This window comes from Neodiprion fabricii, chromosome 6 (genome assembly GCF_021155785.1).
Source record: "Neodiprion fabricii isolate iyNeoFabr1 chromosome 6, iyNeoFabr1.1, whole genome shotgun sequence".
Classification (NCBI taxonomy): Eukaryota; Metazoa; Arthropoda; class Insecta; order Hymenoptera; family Diprionidae; genus Neodiprion; species Neodiprion fabricii.
The window spans coordinates 13,932,810-13,955,212 of NC_060244.1; the positions used below are offsets into that span (position 1 = coordinate 13,932,810).

Genomic DNA, 22,403 nt, shown 5'->3' on the forward strand with positions numbered 1-22,403 from the left:
ATGTCAACGAGAGTTTCTGGGTGGCTTGAAGTCCACTTTTAAAGTTCAAAGCCGCCCGCCTTGAGCAATTGATTGAGTTCGTTGATTTTCTCGCGACCTTGATCAACGTCCTCTGCTCCTGAGAGGATGTCGTCGACGTACGTGTTCTCGAGAATGACGTGGCTCGCAAAGGGATACTGCTCACCTTCGTCCTAAACGAGTTGATGAAGAACACGGATCGCGAGATATGGAGCGCTTGCAAGACCATACGTTACCGTAGTCAGTTGATATTCTTCAATCGGTAGCTCTGGTTCTTCCCTCCAGAGGATTCGCTGAAAACCTTGGTCATCATTGTGGACCAAAATTTGTCGTTACATCTTGACGATGTCTGATGAGAACGCGACTGGATATTGTCGCTAGCGTAAGAGAACGTCCGCGAGGTCGGTTTGCACTTTTGGACCGACGAGAAGATTGTCATTGAGAGAAAGTCCGAGGTTGGTTCTTTGAGACCCGTTGAACACGACACGCAACTTTGATGTTGAACTGCTGTCGCGAACTACACCGTGATAGGGAAGATAAAACACGCGGGAATTGTCTTCAGGTGTATTCATAGCGCGACGCATGTGCCCGAGTACACGATATTCACGAAGGAAGCTCGAGTAAGCCTCCTTGAAATTTGCGTCGCTACCGAACCGTCTCTCCAAACGAAGGAGCATTTGATGCGCGGGATTCCGCGAGTTGCCGAGCTCTACCGAATTGTCTTTGAGCGGCAGCCGAACTACGTAACGACCGGACGCATTTCGAGAAACCGTTTCGCGAAAGTGTTGCTCACAACGCTCTTCTTCGGAAGTTAGTGCCAAAGGTTTCGACACTTCTTCCTGCTTCCAAAACTGCTGCACGAAATCGAGCAGTTCGTGACCGAGGGAGCATTGGAAGCCTTGGACTGCGCTATACGAGGGGCTTGCTGCTTTCGCTGAAACGCAGCCGGACAGGACCCAACCGAACTGAGTTTCTTGCGCGATTGGTGTTCCTAGTGCTCCTCTTCGAACTCCTTGACCAATGATGTTGCTGTAGATGTCAGCTCCGAGAATTACGTCGATTTGACTGGGATGTGCAAAGCTTGGATCCGCCAGGTTGAGTCCTCGTAGATGAGGCCAGTCTTCGACGAGAAGTCGTAATGAGGGTAGATACGATGTGAGTCGTGGAAGCACGAGTGCCTCCACCTGACATGAGAACGAGGTGTGAGCACGAGATTGGAGTTGCAATGTCGCGATGCCGCGAGTCACTGCCGATTCATGAGCTCCGACGCCAATGACCGGTATCGTTGCTTGATGCCGACGTAGTCGCAATTGTTACGCTAGCGACTCCGTGACGAATGAACTTTCGGATCCTTGATCGAGTAGAGCGCGAGCGATGATTCTTTCTCCAGTCTCCGGATTCGAAGCGATCAATTGCACTGTGGCGAGAAGAACTGGAGAGCGCTTGATCATTGTAGGCTGAGCTGAGTGGTTGTTCACCTGAGAGGCGCTGTTCGAGATCGGTGCATTCTGCACTGCAGGTTGCGCCACTGCGGCCTGTCCTTGAGATGTGCCGCTGTTGGCAGCTGTCGAGATTGAGGAAGAGTTTCGATGCAGCAAGGAATGATGTCGACCGATGTTGCACACGCGACACGTTCTGTTGGATCGACAGTCCTTCTGCTAATGTGGACCGAGACAATTGAAGCAAAGCTTTTTCGCAGAAACCACTTCCCTTCTTTGATCCAGAGATTTGTCGCGAAAGGTCGAACAGAACGCGATTTAGTGGTTGCCTTGGCAACAAGCACACGACTGTTCCTTTGATTGCGCTGTATGTGACCTTGTCGTCTGAAGATTTGACCTTCCTTGGGATGAGTGCGGTTTCGACGTCGCGATTTGATTATGAGCATGAGCCTGGTCCACGGCTTCGAGGGTGTGGATGCGACCGATGAGAAACGCCTTGAGCTCCGCAAACGTGGGGGGCTCGAGTTTCTCGCTAACACTTTTCTCCCACTCTTCGAGAGATGCTGGGTCGAGCTTGCGAATCGTCATGTGCACGATGATGTGATCCCCTAATTTCTCGGGACCATCGAGAAGTTCGAGTGCGCCAAGAGCTTCGCAAGTGTTGCTGTGCAAGCTCTTCAGTTCTGATGACGACTTTTTCGTGACACGAGGAATCGCGAAAAGTGTCGCGAGATGAGAATCCGTCAAAAGTCTCTTGTTTTCGTACCGTGAGACGAGAGTTTCCCAGGCTCGAGGGAAGTTTTCAGCGGTAAGAGCGATGTTTTTAATGAGTTGTGACGGTTCATCGGTAAGACTTGTTTTTAGGTAGTGTAGTTTTTCCACTTCCGAGAGTTGCGAATTTTCGCGAACGATTGATGTAAAGAGGTCGTGGAAAGACTTCCAGTCTGAGTAATTGCCCGAGAACGTAGGCAATTCGATGCGTGGTAGCCGTTTTGAGGCTCCTCCAGTTGTGAGTTGCGGGGCTACGGCTGTTGGCACGATCGGTGCCGATAGAGTCTTGAGAATTCCGAGTAGATCGAGCATCTCTCCCTTCACGTTTAAGTATTGCTCTTCACACTGTCCGTTAGTCTTTCGCCAAATACGAAAGTCTTTTGATAGTGTCGAGTTGATCACCTTTTGCTGCGATTCTAATTTGATCGACTGTCTCGTACATGTCTTGGAACTTCAGCCAATTTGAATTTAAAGCATCCAATCGCGATTGCACTTGCCCGAGGGTTGTTTTTGCTTCACCGAGCTTGCGCAAGTTTTCGAGAGTGCGACAGATGCGCCTTAAGAGATCGGTTTGACGTTCAATGTATTCGTCGATCGTCATTTTGACAAACGAGAAAGTGTAACTCACACGACGAACTAAGTTTTCACGAACGAGATACGCACACAGTGATAATAGGGCGTCGCGATACACACTTCGAGAGATCGGTGTTGTTGACGCTCAGATCTTAGTCACGGTCACTACAGAGGACACCGCACGTTTGAATTCAACGGACGCGACTGATTTTGATGATGGTTTTCACCGATAACGATATTGTTCACTTTGATTACGTGAACTTTCGCAACTTGATGCACACGCGATAGTTCCGTTTCACTCACTGGCTAATTCGTTTTCCCGCAAGTCGCAACGATTCCAAAGATTCGACTCGATTTGCGAATGATCTGATTCGATTCGCGACTGATCCGGCTCGAAGGACCAAAAATGTTTAGAGAGATGGCAAAAAGATATGGATCATCGACGTGGGATCCGCGAATTAGTGATGAGAACGAGTGTGAATGAAACGAAATGTTGTTGAGATGGAGAGAGATGATGATTAATAGTAACCGAGAATTTTATTGATTCTGATGCGGCGATACAGACCGTATCGCAAGAGAACGTTACAGAGAGTGAAAATTTTACGGAGCGAGAGAACACATAGATTATACACATACATGATTTCGAGATAGCAGACAATACATGAGATACAGCTGATGGGTTTTGAGTCGCGACACGGGCAAGCGGCGAGATTTGACGCAGAGACGGCAAGTAAACATTGCACGCGAGTGTGCGTACATGTGCGAGGACGATTTTGAGTGTCGCGAGACACACATTTAACTATTCGATACCTTGCCGAAACAACATTAATATAATAGAATATAAATGGAGGTAACTGAGTTAAATGATTTCATAAAGTAAAAAATGATTTATTTGAATAAATCATTTCTCTCAAATTAAAGAATAATTAATTCTCATGAATGAGAAATACGAAATTGAATGAATAATTATTTATCTGTCTGTATGTTTTCTTTCAATTTCATAATCAGTTCTAATTCATTGTATAAATGTTCCAAATTACAATTCATAATGTAAATTAAATGGCATTTTTCTAATCGATAATATTTATATTTTAATTTATATCTGAGCAGATAATCAAAAAATATATAGGATTCTTCTAATAATTATAAATAATTTCGAAAAATCTAAATAGTGTGAAAAAAATTTTTTTTTTTAAAAGTTCTCTTTTTTCAAACGAAAATTCAAAATTATATTATATACATATACAGGGTGTCCCTAAATTGCCCCCCACGGACTAGCCAGCATAATACCTCGTTAAAATCCAACCGAGAATTTCTTCTCCGGAAGATCGTCCGACGCATAGTTTTTGAATTATAAGCGATAGCGTTAGGCCAATCAGAGTGCACCATTTCATCTAGATTTGCCGCCACGGAAATTGCTGTTTTGTTCGTCTGGGTGAATTATTATTATTTGTTTACGAATTAAATATCGGCACCTCCCCTCTTTCGCTGCTGTACCCCTTATGCTTGAGGATGCGCTTCTGTTTACACACACAAGTGTGCGCCCATGGATGTGCGGCCGGCAGCGTGTGCCGCGGCAACAATACCGAGGTCAGCGCTCGAGAAGGGGTACAACAGGGAGAGTGGGGAGGTGCCGATATTTCATTCGTGAACGAATAATAATAATTCACCCAGACGAACAAAACAGCAATTTCCGTGGCGGCAAATCTAGATAAAATGGTGCACTCTGATTGGCCTAGCGCTATCGCTTATAATTCAGAAACTATGCGTCGGACGAGCTTCCGGAAAAAAAATTCTCGATTGGATTTTAACGAGTTATCATGCTGGCTAGTCCGTGGGAGGCAATTTAGGGACACCCTGTATATATATATATATGTATATATTTATGTATACTTATATTATACATTTCTATAATAGAATGTGAATGGAGGTAATTAAGTTACATAATTTAATGAAATAAAAAATTATTTATTTGCATAAATCATTGTTCTTAAATTAAAGAATAATCAGTTTTTGAAAATATGAATATGAAATTGAATAAATAATAATTTATCTATCTGTACGTTTTCTTCAAATTTCATAATAAGTTTTAATCGATTGTCTAAATGTTCCAGATTACAATTCATAAAGTAAATTGAACGGCATTTTTCTGATATGTAATATTTTTATTTTGATTCACATGTGAGCAGATAATCAAAAAATATATAAGATTTCTCTAATAATTATAAATAATTTTAAAAAATTTGAATAATGTGAAAAAAAATTTTTTTTTAAATTTTTTTTCAAAAAGTGAATAAAAAATTATAATATATATATATATATATATACACACACATAAATAATATACATAATATTAAACATGAATATAATAGAATATAAATGGAGGTAATTAAGTTGAATGATATAATAAAATAAAAAATGATTTATTGAAATAAATTATTTTACTTGAATGAAAAAACAATCAATTTCCAAAAATCAAAAATATGAAATTAAATGAATAATAATTCATCTATCTGTATCTTTTCTTCAAATTTCATAATAAGTTCTAATCCATTGTATATGTGTTCCAAATTACAATTCTTGAAGTAAATTAAATGGCATTTTTCTGATGAATAATATTTATATTTCAATTGATATGTGACCAGATAATTAAAAAATATATAGGATTTTTCTAATAATTATATGTATTTAAAAAATTTCAATAATGTGAAAAAAAATTTTTTTTTGAAAATGTTACGTCCAGCATACCACTTCTCTCTATTTTTCCTACTCGCTAACTCTCCCACAGTTCTTACATTATTCTCATGGTCTCTGTCCTGTCCTCTTATCTCTACGTAGTCTCACGCTATTCACTATCACGCTCACTCATCAAATTCCATTCCCTACTCCTAGCATTGTCACACCTTTTCTGCACCCGTACGTTTCACGTCTCGAGGGACACTTCTATTCTAACTCTCAACAACGTCACATCTAGACTTCTTACATACCTTCATACAACACACTTCGTTTTTACCGTCATCTGAACTTCCTCGAAATAAATATATTAGTAATATCTCAAACAAACCCTACGTTATTCGATCCTCATCCTGATTTCCGGTTGTCCTGGAACTTAAAAGCGAAGCCAAGCAGTTTACTCTCACCGCTCAGGAGTAACTCTACTCACGGACGTAACAAAAAGATCCCTTTTTTTTAAAGAAAATTAAACATTATAGCATATGTATATATATATATGTATATATATATACATATATATATATATATATATATATATATATATATATATGTATATCTATATACATATATACCGGGACAATCTCTTGAAACTATACATATAATGCGCATGCGCGAGTTTTATCGGCTGCTCGGGCAGGTTGGCCACTCCGAGTTTCAGTTGTCAAACTCTGTTTCTGGCAGCGTTGTAGTTCATACGAATTTTTGAGGTTATAATCTTGAACAGTCGAGGTAGTGACTCGGAAAGTTGATGCTAATGCTCTTTGAAAATTGGCTTTATTCGACAAAAATGAGAAATCTGTTTAAATGTTGGGTGCTTGGAAGAAACGCAGCAGGTAGGTGCGAACACTTTATTTAATCATTTTTATAATTTCGTACATTACAAATAACTATGGAATTTTTATCTATCAACAGGTGATACGGCCAAAATAATTACATCTCTGATATTCACTGTTATCTGCCCATTCAATTTGTCAGACGTACAAAGATCATCGCCACTTTCAAGCAACTAAGCAACTTTCTCACTCTTTTGTGATTTCAGGCGGTAATATTGAATTTTATCACTTTCGAAAATGAGACATTAAACCGAGCGTTCATGAAATTTAAATATCTCACTATCTAACGGAACTGTGAATCTTTTTTTTCTTGGAAATAGTTCAACAAAATTTACGAATAGTCGATAGTCAATGTATTTTTTCCGATTAACAAATTATTGCTACTATTTAAAATTTCCGAATGATTATCAGAATTTATTTCGCGTAGAATTCAGGAACGTAAATCACATCCTGTGACACAAGTTGAAAATCAAGTTTCTCAAAATGCGCCTCAATGTCACAATTAGCTTCAAGGACAATTATGTTTTAGAGTAATGTCAATTTTAAAGTAATGTAAAGATTGTGTCCCTTGTTCCATCAAAATAAATGAATATCTAATTTTTAACGAAGTTTATGAAGATTTTTTTCCAAATAATGTAATCCGATACAATATCTTGTTCATAGTCCTCCGAACATCACCTTCTAACAGAGTCAGGGCGGCTAGGTGGTCTAGTGGAGTAAGGCTCCGGTAAAGCATCGCTAGATACCAGGTTCGATTCCTGGCTCCGTCGTTAATTTTTCGAATTTACCAGTTTTTCAAAAAATTATATACGTTTCACAAAATGAATATTGCCTCGTGATTAATATTAATATTGATGATGCATATCCGCATTTCAATATTAGACGATCCGCATTTTCAATATCAGACGGTCATTGACTGTCTTACGAGCTTCGCACCAAGAAGCGTAAGATCCCAAAATGTAAACACACTTACAGACATTCTTACAGTTGTGCTCGAAGAGGAAGAACACTTTCTATATTCACATATACTATCACAGCACAAAAAAACAAATTTGAACTTACTGGTAATGAGAGGAATTAACGACATCAGAGTCAGGGCGGCTAGGTGGTCTAGTGGAGTAAGGCTCCGGTAAAGCATCGCTAGATACCAGGTTCGATTCCTGGCTCCGTCGTTAATTTTTCGAATTCACCAGTTTTTCAAAAAATTATATACGTTTCACCTTCTAACAAGGATATTTGAAAAGAGTCCCTTTGTTGCAGAAACCATTATAAAATTCTTGGTTTTCAATTCGTGCTATTGAATAACTCTGTTTCAGGTTCCATTTTCAATCTCAAAATGGGATTTTTTTTGCTCCGGATAATGCTAACATGAAATGCAGAAATAATTGCGGTACATGGAGATTCACACGCTTTCAGTCTTAGCGTAGGACCCTATAAAGAGTGTAAAATTGAATTTGGTTTCAAGTGATCGTGCAACTAGCTAGCCAGATGACACCGTCAACTAAGATTAATTTAAAGACATTTTTAACTGAACTTATTTAACAGTTCTAGATTCAGATTGATTCAGTTTGCCTAGCAAAATTCAACCCTGCAATCTAATTGAGGACTTGAAAAACTATTCATCTGAATTCAATGCCAAGAGAGTAAAAGTAGGCTTCAAAATAAGATTCCAAATCAAATGGTATAAAGTTTGAAAAACAATGCTGGTCAATAATAATGCTTAAATTACAATGGTGCACAGAATGATTCCTCGGTAGAATGAATTGGCAGCAACGGTTAAGTAACAAACTTATCGCTATTGGCTCGAGCAAAGTAAAATGATGGGATATTCAGCCATTATGATCTGCAGTATATCCCGCTTTTCAATTTTGCCTCAACTGATGTTAAGAAGGTGGCGATAGCCTGATAAAATTCACTCTTGCACCTGATGTCTGACGAAACAACCAGGTTCGATGGTTCTAATGATTGCACCGCTTGAGAAACCAGGATCCTTGCCACCTGAACGTTTTGGCCATCAGGTAAGGCATAATTTTCTTCGTGTTAATTAAAGTTTAAACTTCGAGCCTGCTGAAAAAAAACGAATCTTATCATTGAATCCATGTTAAAATATTGTCATTGTCAAAGATCACGTAATTGGAAATTTACTTACATGCTTCCATGCCTGAAAAATTTAGTCCCGCTTTGACAATGAATTATTTTGTACCCGAAAATATTAGAAGCTATTATTATCAAACAGGATCTTTCGGTATTTTTGAAGGCAAAAAAAAGGCAGCACTTTTTGAAAGGAAACCAATGGCCAGACGAGGGGTGATCAGAAGAGTGGAGATTGGTCTCCCAGTGTTATCAGACGATTGTCTTGTAAGTTATTGTTTTGTTTCCTAATTTTTCATTAATAGCATGATTTACACTGTAATATTAACTGTTGTTCTTTTTCTCTTTTTATTCTTGGATATCTGGTGAACCCTCTTTGTTAACGGAACATTGATCGTGTACAATGGAGCAGCAAAAACTTTGTCAACTAATCAATGATGTCGGCGAGGGTTTTTGTGAGTATTGCGTCGGGTACGTTTTCTGTTAATTGCTACTCTTTGTCCTCCTAAGCTTCGTGTTTAAGATGAATAATTTCTTTATTCCTGGTTACTCATTTCTTTTATTTATTTCATGTTCATCGGCACTAGTTACTGACTTCTGGAGCACTGCACCGTAACGAATCTACTCTGGAAATACCTTCTACTGGGTCTCAACCATTCATTTATTTTTAATTTTATGTAAATGAAGAATCTGTTCACAATAAACATTGTTTTTACTTACCTACCTCTGTTTGTCCAGACTCCCACTTGTTAATGACATTTCACGTTGAATTTCAGATTTCTTCTTTCAATAAATAACACCCAATTTCTGTATCATTTGATATTTGCTTTTCCGTTAAATTCTTTATTGCGTCGGTTGAATATCTTCCGAAATCAACCACGGTATTGCTGAACGATACTATTCTTTTTAGACAATTCACGCTACGTAAAAATAAACAGCAGCATAACCTCAATCCACGGCTTTACGCGCGAGAGAATTACAGCTTTTGTTTCATATTGTGTACGTTGGCACCTTGCTCAGCAGATAAAAACATCACCGCGGCGCGATTTCACCGACCAATGAGATTAAATTATTTGGCGCATGCGCGTTATATGTATAGTTTCAAGAGATTGTCCCGGTATATATTTATATGTCAAGGATAATGAAATGAATAACGAGGAGGATTATCACCGCTTTCTTCTATTTGGTCTCCAGAGAAACTACGGCAAAGATCAATAACAGAATAAACATTGAGCATTTTGGATCTTGTTATAAACGTTGAATTTTAAAAAGCTTTGTTCAATAAGTTAAGTTCCGTTTTTATCTTGTAAAGAATAAAAAGGTGGTCCATCATGCGTCCCACACGCAAAACACAAAGTTCGCGAGTGTTATCTGGCCATTCTCTTACATATATATACGTATATATATATTTATGTATACTTATATAATACATTAATATAATAGAATATGAATAGAGGTAAAGGAGTTGAATAATTTGATAAAATGAAAAATAATTTATCGGAATGAATGATTTTTCTTGAATTAAAAAATAATTAATTCTCAAAAATAAAAATATGAAATTGGATAAATAATAATTTATCTATCTGTGTGTTTTCTTTAAATTTCATAATAAGTTTTAATCCATTGTATAAATGGTCCAGATCAAAATTCATAATGTAAATTAAATGGCATTTTTCTAATCGATAATATTTATATTTTAATTTATATGTGAGCAGATAATCAAAAAATATATAGGATTCTTCTAATGATTATAAATAATTTCGAAAAATCTAAATAGTGTGAAAAAATTTTTTTTTTTCAAAAGTTCTCTTTTTTCAAAAGAAAATTCAAAATTATATTATATATATATATATATATGGGCTATTCCGCGTCAACCGGATCAGTCATCTCTCAGATATTTTTTTAATTTGGCATGTGGATTGTGTAGGGGGAGTTAGATTTTTCTGCCAAAGCGCGAATCTCATAATGCAAAATTCGATTTTTTATTAACAATAACAAATTAGACACCCATTTTTTTCAAAAATTCATAACTTCGGCAAAAAATTAGGTACAATATTTTGTTTTTTTTCAAATTACGCGGAAAGCTCCATAGAATTTAAAAAAAAATACGAAATGTTAAAAAAAAGTTGTTATCAATTGTTTATTCAACAATTAATTTTTCAAAGATTTTTAAAACAGTGACCGACACGATCAAAAAATTTTTTAAAATTCCGACATGTTCCTTGAACTGTACTACAACCTGTGAATTAATTCCAGAGGGGTGTTTTTCTTTGTTTTCGTGTAAAAAATCATTAAAGGTGTCGATGCGCATGAAATTGCGGCGCGCCGAGTCTCTACGTAATGGCGGGCGGCCGGTTGCCGTCCACCGCTACACCGCGGTGGCGTCGCAGCGTTATTTTAGAGTCATTTTCACGATGTAGGACATGATTGAAGAATCTGAAAAAAATACTGTACCTTCACAAGGCCTGCTCAAAGCGATAAGTGAAGTTTCAAGAATGTGTTTTTCACCGTTTTTTTATTATAGAGATTCAAAATAACGGTTACACACCATGAGAGTGCACATAAATGATAATAATTACATAACTTGCTACTTATTTTAAAACAAAAACACATTCTTGAAACTTCACTTATCGCTTTGAGCAGGCCTTGTGAAGGTACAGTATATATATATATATATATATACGCACACACATATATATCTTAATATATATAAATCTCGTGTCACGATGTTTGTCCTCAATGGACTCCTAAACCACTTAATCGATTATACTAAAATACGCACACCATGTGCAGTTCGATCCAACTTGAGAGATAGGATAGTTTAAATCTCAAATTATAGTCGCAATTATAATATATTGCTAATTATTTGTCTGTTATTATTTGACAGTCACAATTATCTGTTAACTCCGAATGATTCTAACAGATGTCAATACCTTTCGACTGGGTTGAGTAAGTAATCAATAGATGGCGCTGCTATGGTAAATCTACGAACGTGTCATATAAGCTACATTTTAACAGCATAACTAGCAACCCATCCCGGCTTCGCACGGGCATATAATAATATAATAAAAGAAAATACACAATGTTTACAGTGAGTTTCTAGAAAAATAACATTTATATTATTACTTAATATTATTATATGCCCGTGCGAAGCCGGGATGGGCTGCTAGTATATGTATATATTTATGTATACTTATATTATACATTTCTATGATAGAATGTGAATGGAGGTAATTAAGTTACATAATTTAATGAAATAAAAAATTATTTATTTGCATAAATCATTTTTCTTAAATTAAAGAATAATCAGTTTTTGAAAATGAGAATATGAAATTAAATAAATAATAATTTATCTATCTGTACGTTTTCTTCAAATTTCATGATAAGTTTTAATCGATTGTCTAAATGTTCCAGATTACAATTCATAAAGTAAATTGAACGGCATTTTTCTGATATGTAATATTTTTATTTTGATTCACATGTGAGCAGATGATCAAAAAATATTTAAGATTTTTCTAATAATTATAAATAATTTTAAAAAATTTGAATAATGTAAAAAAAATTTTTTTTTAAAATTTTTTTTCAAAAAGTGAATCAAAAATTATAATAAATATATATTTACACACACATAAATAATATACATAATATTAAACATGAATATAATAGAATATAAATGGAGGTAATTAAGTTGAATAATATAATAAAATAATAAATGATTTATTGAAATAAATTATTTTTCTTGAATGAAAAAACAATCAATTTCCAAAAATCAAAAATATGAAATTGAATGAATAATAATTCATCTATTTGTATCTTTTCTTCAAATTTCATAATAAGTTCTAATCCATTGTATATGTGTTCCAAATTACAATTCTTGAAGTAAATTAAATGGCATTTTTCCAATTAATGATATTTTTATTTTAATTATCATGTGAGCAGATAATTAAAAAATATATAGGATTTTGCTGATAATTATACATAATTTTAAAAAATTTAAATGATGTGAAAAAAATTTTTTTTTTCAAATTTCTCTTTCCTGAAAAGTAAATTAAAAATTACAATATACATATACACACACACACACACACACACACACACACACACACACATATATATATATATATATATATATATTAGGGTGGTCCTTATTTGGGGTGTTGATGAATTTCGACAAGTGCGCCCCCTAGACACGTTCGAAATTAATGAACAAAAAATGTGTGTGAAAACGGAGCGCTGTAGTCCAATTAGAAGACGTGCCTCTAAGCTTGTTTTGTTTTTTATTTGAATAACATGAGATTTTTAGACTACTTCAATCACTATGTTTTAAAAAATTCTTTTTTCACATAAATCTGTTGTTCATGGGTACAACTACGCGTATATTTTTCCACAAGTCGTTATTACAACCTTTACGCCCCCCATCCCCCTGATATTATACACGACGGCAAATTGATCAACGTGAGAATACCTCTTTTTAGCCGCTTGGTACTTGACAGTATTTCACCAATCAAAAGGCAGTCTTATTTACGTCATAAGTTTGTAGAAAAAAATAATTGTACATGTGGGAAAAAATATGTATTTCAATTCGTGTATTTAAAAACACATCGTTTATACTTTATACTTTTTTAAAAAGTGATAATTAAAATTAAAATGTTTTGATCGCCGTTCGTTTTTCTGGATCGGGAAAGATTTTACGATATTCCGAGATCCATGAACAACAGATTTATGTGAAAAAAGAATTTTTTGCGTTCATGGGGACAACTCAAAAACATAATGACTGAAGTAGTTTAAAAATCCCATGTTATTCAAATGAAAAACAAAACGAGCTTATAAGCACGTCTTCTAATTGGACTACAGCGCTCCGTTTTCGCAAACATTTTTTTTAATTTATTTCAAACGTGTCTAGGGGGCGCACTTATCGGAATTCGTCAACACCCCAAATAAGGACCACCCTAATATATATATATATTGCACAAGGTAAACAACGAATTACCTCAGGTGGTAGCCCCAGCACAGGGGAAATCCACCCTGGGTTCCGATCGGGTGAAAGCCCCGGTGGCTCATGGCAGCGGCACGGATTCTGAGGGCCGCAAATTGTGCAAGGACCAGGTGACAAAGACGGTAACAAAGACAGCGGACACGAAAACTGGAACAGCGGACAGGACGATACTGGGACACCAACGACGAGACAGGACAGACAGCGTGTCGAGCACGGGCAGCGGAGCGAGTTGCGCTTCCGCTGTATCCGGGATCGGCACGAAGACACGAATCACGGACGATATGGACCTGACGGACCTATTGTCACTGATCCACAGTACGGCGACAAGGATGGCCGAGGCAGCGGCCATCCAAAAAAACATGAGTATGTCCGTCAAACTGGGCATAAAAACCATTCTCGAGGCTGCCGACGTTGCGCTTAACAGGCGCGCTAAAGCAGCCCCGAAAGACCACAAGACGGACAACGAGACGACGGAGACGGACGTTGAGACTGACCAACGGACACAAAACACTCCGCGGACGAAACGGAAACGGGAGGCGACTGGAACCACTCCGGAATCCTCTCAGAAGAGGGCAACGGTTGTGGAACCGGTCGCTGACTGGCAGACAGTCACAAGGAAAAACAAGGAAAAAAAGATACGGAAGACGCGGACGGACGAGACGAACGCGACAACGGACACGACGGCCGAAGCTGAGGGGCGCAGAGCGGCTCCCAAACACTGGGGGACGGCGGTGCTCGTCAAACCCGGGAACGACACGACGTACTCCGACATCGTCAGGAAGATACGGACCACGGTCGACCCTGCGAAGAGTCACGTTAAAGTGACGACTCTCAGGAAGACGAAGAATGGTCTGTGTCTCCTGAAGATAAAGACAGACGCCAACGGACGAGACGACTTCCGACGCGTCCTGCAGCACGCGGTCGGCGGCGCAGGCAACGTCAGGACCGGGACCTCCAGGGTTCAACTGGAGATCATGGATCTTGACTGTGTCACGACCAGACACGACGTGATACAGGCACTGCGACAAGAGACGGGACGAGACGCGGACTTTGGGGTCCATATCTTCGGTCCGAACCGGGCGGAACAGTTTATGGCCGTATGCGACCTAGAGTCGCAAGAAGCCAGAGCGCTGCTCGGCCGGGGACGGATCGGGATTGGATGGGTAGCTGGTAGTAGATGGGTAGCCGCGTCCGACCACGACTGACGGTGACGAAATGCCACAAGTGCCTGGGATACGGGCACACGAAGACAAAATGCAAAAATACAGACCGGACGAAGTGCTGCAGGAAATGTGGCGAGACAGGACATTACGCCACGGACTGCAAAAACAGACCGGCCTGCCCACTGTGCGCCGAGGCGGGACACGGCGATGCGGCGCATGTCGCGGGCTCCGGGAGGTGCGCGGTGTACCGGGTTGCGCTGGAGGAGTGCAAGAAGCAGGCCGGAAGACGGACAGGATAGTTCAGGGCAACCTGAACCGTAGTAGGACAGCAGACATGCTATTACCACAGATAGCAGACGAACACGACGCCGACATTCTGATCCTGTGCGAGCCGTACAGGGTGCGACAAACACGGGATTGGATTACAAACGAGACCCAGACAGCGGCTATCTGGGTGAGGGGCGCTGCCCGAGCCCGGATAACCGCTCGTGGCGTCGGGGACGACTACGTCTGGGCTAGGGTGGGCGCTGTCACTTACGTCAGCGTCTACCTGACCCCAAACTGCGCTGCGGCGGAATTCCGGGCGAAGGTTGCGCTCCTCGAGGACGGACTCAGGGACCTGCCCGGGGACCTCGTGGTCGCGGGGGACCTCAACGCGAGGGCGGTCGAGTGGGGCATGACGGAAACGAACAGACGCGGACGGCTGCTGCTGGAGATGGCCGCAAGGCTGAACCTAGCAGTGGCGAACACGGGAGACGTACCAACGTACAGACGGCCGGGATTTGGAGACTCCATCCCGGACGTAACGATGACGACGGACAGAACTCTGCCACGGATAGGGCGGTGGCGCGTGCTCGAGGGCTACACGGCCAGCGATCATCAGTACATCGCCTTCGAAGTGGCAAGAGAGACAAGGACGACACGGACGAGGACACGGCACCCCCCGCGGTGGAACGTAGACAAACTCGACGTACTGAAGTTCTCGGCGGAGCTGGCGGCAGCGCCGGCCCCAACTACCGACGTCCCCCCAGAGCTGACTGGCCGGCAAAGGGCGGAAAGACTAGCGGACGAGACGGCCAAACTGACGACGCGGCTGTGCGACAGCACAATGCCAAAACGACGGTACGGACGTGACAGACCACCACAATACTGGTGGACGGACGAGATAGCCGAGCTGCGGAAGAGTTGCCTGGCAAAACGACGACGGGTTACGAGGGCTGGAGGGAGACCCGAAAGGGAAACCCTTCAGGCCGAGTACAAGACTGAACGGAAACGACTGACGTACGCCATCAGAGACATCAAGACGCGATGCTGGAAGAAGCTCTGCGAGGAGGTGGACCGCGACCCCTGGGGTGCCGGTTACAAGATTGTGACCGGTAGGCTGGGGGCCCGGATCCCGCCAGAACTCAAGGATGCTGAAACCGCACGACGGATCGTCGACGGACTGTTCCCGACGCACCCGACGCGTACGGACGCGACGAACGACGACGAGACGGCGGCGCCCCCCGTCTTCACCGCCGAGGAGCTCGTCGGAGCGACCAAAGCGATGAAGAGGGGTAAGGCCCCAGGACCGGACGGGGTACCGGCGGAGGTTCTTCGGCTGATGGCGAGCCTGAGGCCGGAGATACTTCTTGACCTCTACAATACGTGCCTTACGACAGGGACATTCAGCGACCGGTGGAAGGTGGCGAGGTTGGTCCTTATCCAAAAGGGTAAGGGTGACCCCAGCACGCCGTCGGCCTACCGGCCACTGAGCTTACTGGACACGACAGGGAAACTGTACGAACAGCTTCTGCGACCACGACTTACGGACGCGATACGGGACGGCAGAGGCCTCTCTGACCAGCAGTTCGGCTTCCGGAGGGGTCGATCAACGATTGGAGCGATCCAAGAGGTGGTTGACTCCTTCCGGTCGACAGACAGACATTGCCACGCTGTGCGACCCATCGCGCTGCTGGTGACACTGGACGTTAAGAACGCCTTCAACTCGGCCAGGTCGGTGGATATCCTAGGGTCGCTGAGAGGCGACTTCGGGGTCCCGCCTTACTTGCTCCGAGTTGTTGAAGACTACCTTCGGAACAGACGACTGACGTACGAAACGACCGAAGGCCAAGTGACGCGACAGATTACCGCGGGGGTCACTCAAGGTTCCATACTAGGACCCGACTTTTGGAACGGGATGTACGACGGCCTGCTCAGACTGGAGCTCCCACTCGGCGTTCGCCTGGTCGCTTACGCTGACGACGTGGCGGCAGTGATAGTCGAGCGAACTCCAGATCTGGCACAATACGCACTGAACCAGACGATGAGACGAGTCGGACGGTGGATGACTGACCACGGACTGCAACTCGCGACGGAAAAGACAGAACTGGTGCTTCTCACCAGGAGACGAATACCGACGATATTACGCATGACGGTCGGGACGGACGAGATCGAGACCAGAAGGGAAGTCAAGTACCTGGGGGTGACCCTGGATACGAAGATGACCTTCTGGCCTCACATACGACGAACGGCTCAGAAGGCGGCTGAAAGGATAGCATCCCTAAGCCGCCTGATGGCAAACACGAACGGACCGAGACCAGGGAAACGGAGACTACTGATGTCGACGGTGAACTCGATCCTCCTCTACGGTGCGGAGATCTGGGCAGACTCCCTGAAGACTGAGAAATACTGTCACGCAATGACGACGGTACAGAGACGAAGCGCGTTGAGGATCGCTTGTTCCTATCGGACGGTCTCAGCACAGGCCGTTCTGGTGGTGGCAGGCGTGATTCCCATAGACCTCCTCGCGTTTGAGCGCAAGAGGGTCTACGGAAGAGACGTGGACGTGACCCGACGGGACGCGGCAACGACGGAAAGAGACGCGACGATACAGACGTGGCAGGAACGGTGGACGGAAGAAACAACGGGAAACTGGACGAGACGACTTATTAAGGACCTGCGACCGTGGATCCAGAGGGGGTTTGGGGATGTGAATTTTTACGTCACCCAGCTTCTGGCGGGCCACGGTTATTTTAGACGGTACTTATACAACTTGAACCGAGTACGGACGCCCAACTGTACGTACTGCGGACACGAACGAGACGACGCGGAACACACGTTCTTTGAATGTGACCGCTGGACAGAACTGAGACATAGACTGGAGACGGTCGTGGGAGGCATCACTCCCGACAACGTTGTCGGGGTGATGCTCCATAGTACAGAAAGGTGGCAACTTGTTGCCACCTACACAGAGACAATCCTACGACGTAAGAACGCGGACGGCTGCCTGACGTAACGCAACTGACGGACTGCCGACACGGGACGGACGGACGGACAGACTGACGAGACACACACCGACAGAGCTCCCAGCTAGAAGTAATATCACCATAGTTCCTGGCTGGGAGCGTTGCACAGGAGGTGGCGGTTTAGTGGGTAGGCCACCCTGGAGTCCCACATCCGCGCTAGCCCGTATGACTAGCGTGAATCCGTAACTTGGATTCCGCAACTCCTCGGAAAAAAAAAAAAAAAAAAAATATAATATATATATTCATATATATTTATATATATTTATATCATACAATAATATAATAGAAAATAAATGGCGGTAATTGGGGTAAATAATTGAATAAAATAAAAAATAATCCATTTAAATAAATAATTTTTTTCAAATCGAAGAATAATTAATTTTCAAAAATTAAAAATATGAAATTGAATAAATGATAATTCATCTATTTGTATGTTTTCTTCCAGTTTCATGATAAATTCTAATTCATTGTAGAAATGTTCCAAATTACAATTCATGAAGTAAATTAAATGGCATTCATCTAATGAATAATTTTTTTATTTTAATTAATATGTAATCAGATAATCAAAAAATGTATAGAATTTTTTTAATAATTATACATAATTTTAAATAATTTAACTAATGTAAATATAATTTCTTTTTAAAATTTCTCTTTTTTCAAAAGCGAATGAAAAATTTTAATATTTATATACAATAATATTATACAATAATATTATAGATTAATATTATACATTAATATCATACATTAATATTATACATTATTATTGTACATTAATATTGTACATTATTATGATGGAGTAAGAATGGAGGTAATTAAGTTAAATAATTCAATAAATTAAAAAATGATTTATTCAGATGAATTATTCTTCTCAAATTGAAGAATAATTGATTTATGAAAATTGAAAATATGAAATTAAATGAATATTAATCTACCTATCTGTATATTTTCTTCAAATTTCATGATAAGTTCTAATCCATTGCATAAATGTTCCAAATTACAATTCATAAAGTAAATTAAATGGCATTTCTCTAATAAATAACATTTTTATTCTAATTAATATGTAGGCGGATAATTAAAAAATATATCGGATTTTTTAAATAATTATATGTAATTTCAAAAAATGTACCTAATGTGAGAAAAGTTTTTTTTTCATAAGTTTTTTTTTTTTAAAAGTAAATTAACAATTTCAATATACATATATATATGTATATATATTGGGCTGATTCAAAAAAAACGGCTAATTTTTTTTTTCAAAATCCTCACATAAAAACTTCCGAGAAGGTGTGAAAAGACGCCTGTAAAAAGCAGAGCCCTTAATATTATTATTAAGAGGTCGCGCATCGGGAATTTCTATTTCCCGTTTAAATAACACTGGAATGAATTTTTTTAAATTTTGCAATTTCGTATTTTTGCAACGGCTCATTGAATTAGCGGGCCAAAGCATATTTTTGTAGGAAATTTGACGCTCTACAAAAAAGGCCTCACAAAGTTTTCGATAGTCACACTCCTTCAAAAGTTATTCGAGGTCAAAGTTGAACTTACAAAAAAATTCAATGTTTTTTTTGTTTTTCGATGATACTATGAATCTTTTCTCATTATTTTTTTTAAAATGTAAATTAAAAATTTCAATATATATATGTACATTAATATTATACAATAATATTATACATCAATAATATACATTAGTATTATACATTAATATTACACATTATTATTGTTTCGGCAAGGTATCGAATAGTTGTATGTGTGTCTCGCGACACTCAAAATCGTCCTTGCACATGTACGCACACTCGCGTGCAATGTTTACTTGCCGTCTCTGCGTCAAATCTCTGCTTGCCCGTGTCGCGACTCAAAACCCATCAGCTGTATCTCATGTATTGTCTACTATCTCGAAATCATGTATGTGTATAATCTATGTGTTCTCTCGCTCTGTAAAATCTTCGCTCTCTGTAACGTTCTCTTGCGATACGGTTTGTATCGCCTCATCGAAACCAATAAAAATCTCAATTATCGGTATTCGTTATCTCTCTCCATCTCAACATCACTTTCGTTTCATTCACACTCGTTCTCATCACTAATTCGCGGATCCCACGTCGATGATCCATATCTTTTTGCCACCTCTCTAAACGTTTTTTGGTTCTTCGCAAATCGAGTCGAATCTTTCGAATCGTTGCGACTTACGGGAAAACGAATTAGCTAGTGAGTGAAACGGAACTATCGCGTGTGCATCAAGTTGCGAAAGTTCACGTAATCAAAGTGAACAATCTCGTTATCGGTGAAAACCATCAACAAGAATCAGTCGCGTCCGTTAAATTCAAACGTGCGGTATCCTCTGTAGTGACCGTGACTAAGGTCTGAGCGTCAACATCACCGATCTCTCGAAGTGTGAATCGCGTCGCGCTACTATCAGTGTGTTTGTGTCTCGTTCGTGAAAACTCAGTTCGTCGCGTGAGTTTAAATCCTCTCGTACATCAACATGTCGATCGAAGAACATATCGAACGTCAAAACGACTACATTTGGCGCATCTCTCGTGCCGTCGACAACCTGCGCAAGCTCGGCGAGGCAAAAATCACTTACGGGCAGGTGAAGTCGCGGCTTAATGCCTTAAATTCAAGTTGGAATAAGTTCCAAGAGAATCACGAAAAGATCAGCGAGATCAAGTTCGCAGCAAAAGGTGATCAACTCGACGCGATCAAAAAGCTTTCTTACTTGGCCAAAGATTATTACAGGCTGTGTGAAGAGCACTTCTTGAGTGGCGAAGGAGTGATGCTTCATCTTCTCGAATCGCTAAAGCCTGCGCCTGCAGCAACCGTGCAAGCCGCTGCGGCTCCTCAAGACGCACCAGCAGGAGGATCATCAAAACGGTTACCGCGTATCGAACTGCCCACTTTCGCGGGCAGCTACTCAGAATGGGAGCCGTTTTACGACCTCTTCTCGTCGATGGTTCGCGAAAATTCGCAACTTTTGGAAGTGGAAAAACTGCACTACCTCAAAACCAGTGTGACCGATGAACCGTTACAACTTATCAAAAACATTTCTCTCACCGCAGAAAACTTCCCTTGAGCCTGGAAAACTCTCGTCTCGCGGTACGAAAACAAAAGACTTTTGACGGATTCTCGTCTCGCCACACTTTTCGCGATTCCTCGTGTCACGAAAAAGTCGTCATCAGAACTGAAGAGCTTGCACAGCAACACTTGCGAAGCTCTTGGCGCGCTCGAACTTCTCGATAGTCCCGAGAAATTAGGGACCACATTATCGTGCACATGACGATTCGCAAGCTCGACCCAGCATCTCTCGAAGAGTGGGAGAAAAGTGTTAGCGAGAAACTCGAGCCCCCCACGTTTGCGGAGCTCAAGGCGTTTCTCATCGGTCGCATCCACACCCTCGAAGCCGTGGAGCAAGCTCATGCTCATAATCAAATCACGACGTCGAAACCGCACTCATCGCAAGGAAGGTCAAATCTTCAGACGACAAGGTCACATACAGCGCAATCAAAGGAACAGTCGTGTGCTTGTTGCAAAGGCATCCACTACATCGCGTTCTGTTCTACCTTTCGCGACGAATCTCTGGATCAAAGAAGGGAAGTGGTTTCTGCGAAAAAGCTTTGCTTCAATTGTCTCGGTCCACATCAGCAGAAGGACTGTCGATCCAACAAAACGTGTCGCGTGTGCAACGGTCGACATCATTCCTTGCTGCATCGAAACTCTTTCTCAATCTCGATAGCTGCTAACAGCGGCACATCTCAAGGACAGGCTGCAGTAGCGCAACCTGCAGTGCAGAACGCACCAATCTCGGATAGCGCCTCTCAGGTGAGCAACCACTCAGCTCAGCCTACAATGATCAAGCGCTCTCCAGTTCTTCTCGCCACAGTGCAATTAATCGCCTTGAATCCGGAGACTGGAGAAAGAATCATCGCTCGCTCTCTACTCGATCAAGGATCCGAAAGTTTATTCGTCACGGAGTCGCTAGCGCAACAATTGCGACTACGTCGGCATCAAGCAACGATACCGATCATTGGCGTCGGAGCTCATCAATCGGCGGTGACTCGCGGCATCGCGACATTGCAACTCCAATCTCGTGCTCACACCTCGTTCTCGTGTCAGGTGGAGGCACTCGTGCTTCCACGACTCACATTGTATCTACCCTCATTCCGACTTCTCGTCGAAGACTGGCCTCATCTACGACGACTCAACCTCGCGGATCCAAGCTTTTCAGATAGTTCGGCTGCTGCTCAAGGACAATTCGGTAGAGCTCGGCAACTCGCGGAATCCCGCGCATCAAATGCTCCTTCGTTTAGAGAAACGGTTCGGTAGCGACGCGAAACTCAAGGAGGCTTGCTCGAGCTTCCATCGTGAATATCGTGGACTCGGGCACATGCGTCGCGCTATAAATACACCTGAAGACAATTCCCGCGTGTTTTATCTTTCCCATCACGGTGTAGTTCGCGACAGCAGTTCAACAACAAAGTTGCGTGTCGTGTTCAACGGGTCTCAAAAAA

At 41.3% G+C, this 22,403-nt stretch overlaps 2 protein-coding genes across 2 annotated transcripts; one reads left to right on the plus strand and one right to left on the minus strand.

Annotated features, from left to right (window-relative positions):
• Positions 1-395: 395 nt before the first annotated feature.
• Positions 396-2,540, minus strand: LOC124184895. The gene is made up of 3 exons (XM_046575072.1): positions 1,787-2,540; positions 1,361-1,582; positions 396-1,306 (listed from the first exon to the last, which is right to left on the minus strand). The coding sequence occupies exons 1-3, from the start codon at positions 2,538-2,540 to the stop codon at positions 396-398; spliced, it is 1,887 nt and encodes a 628-aa protein (XP_046431028.1).
• Positions 2,541-20,380: 17,840 nt separating this feature from the next.
• Positions 20,381-20,968, plus strand: LOC124185008. Its single transcript, XM_046575294.1, has one exon. It carries the CDS (start codon positions 20,381-20,383, stop codon positions 20,966-20,968), a length of 588 nt encoding a protein of 195 aa, XP_046431250.1.
• Positions 20,969-22,403: the final 1,435 nt, after the last annotated feature.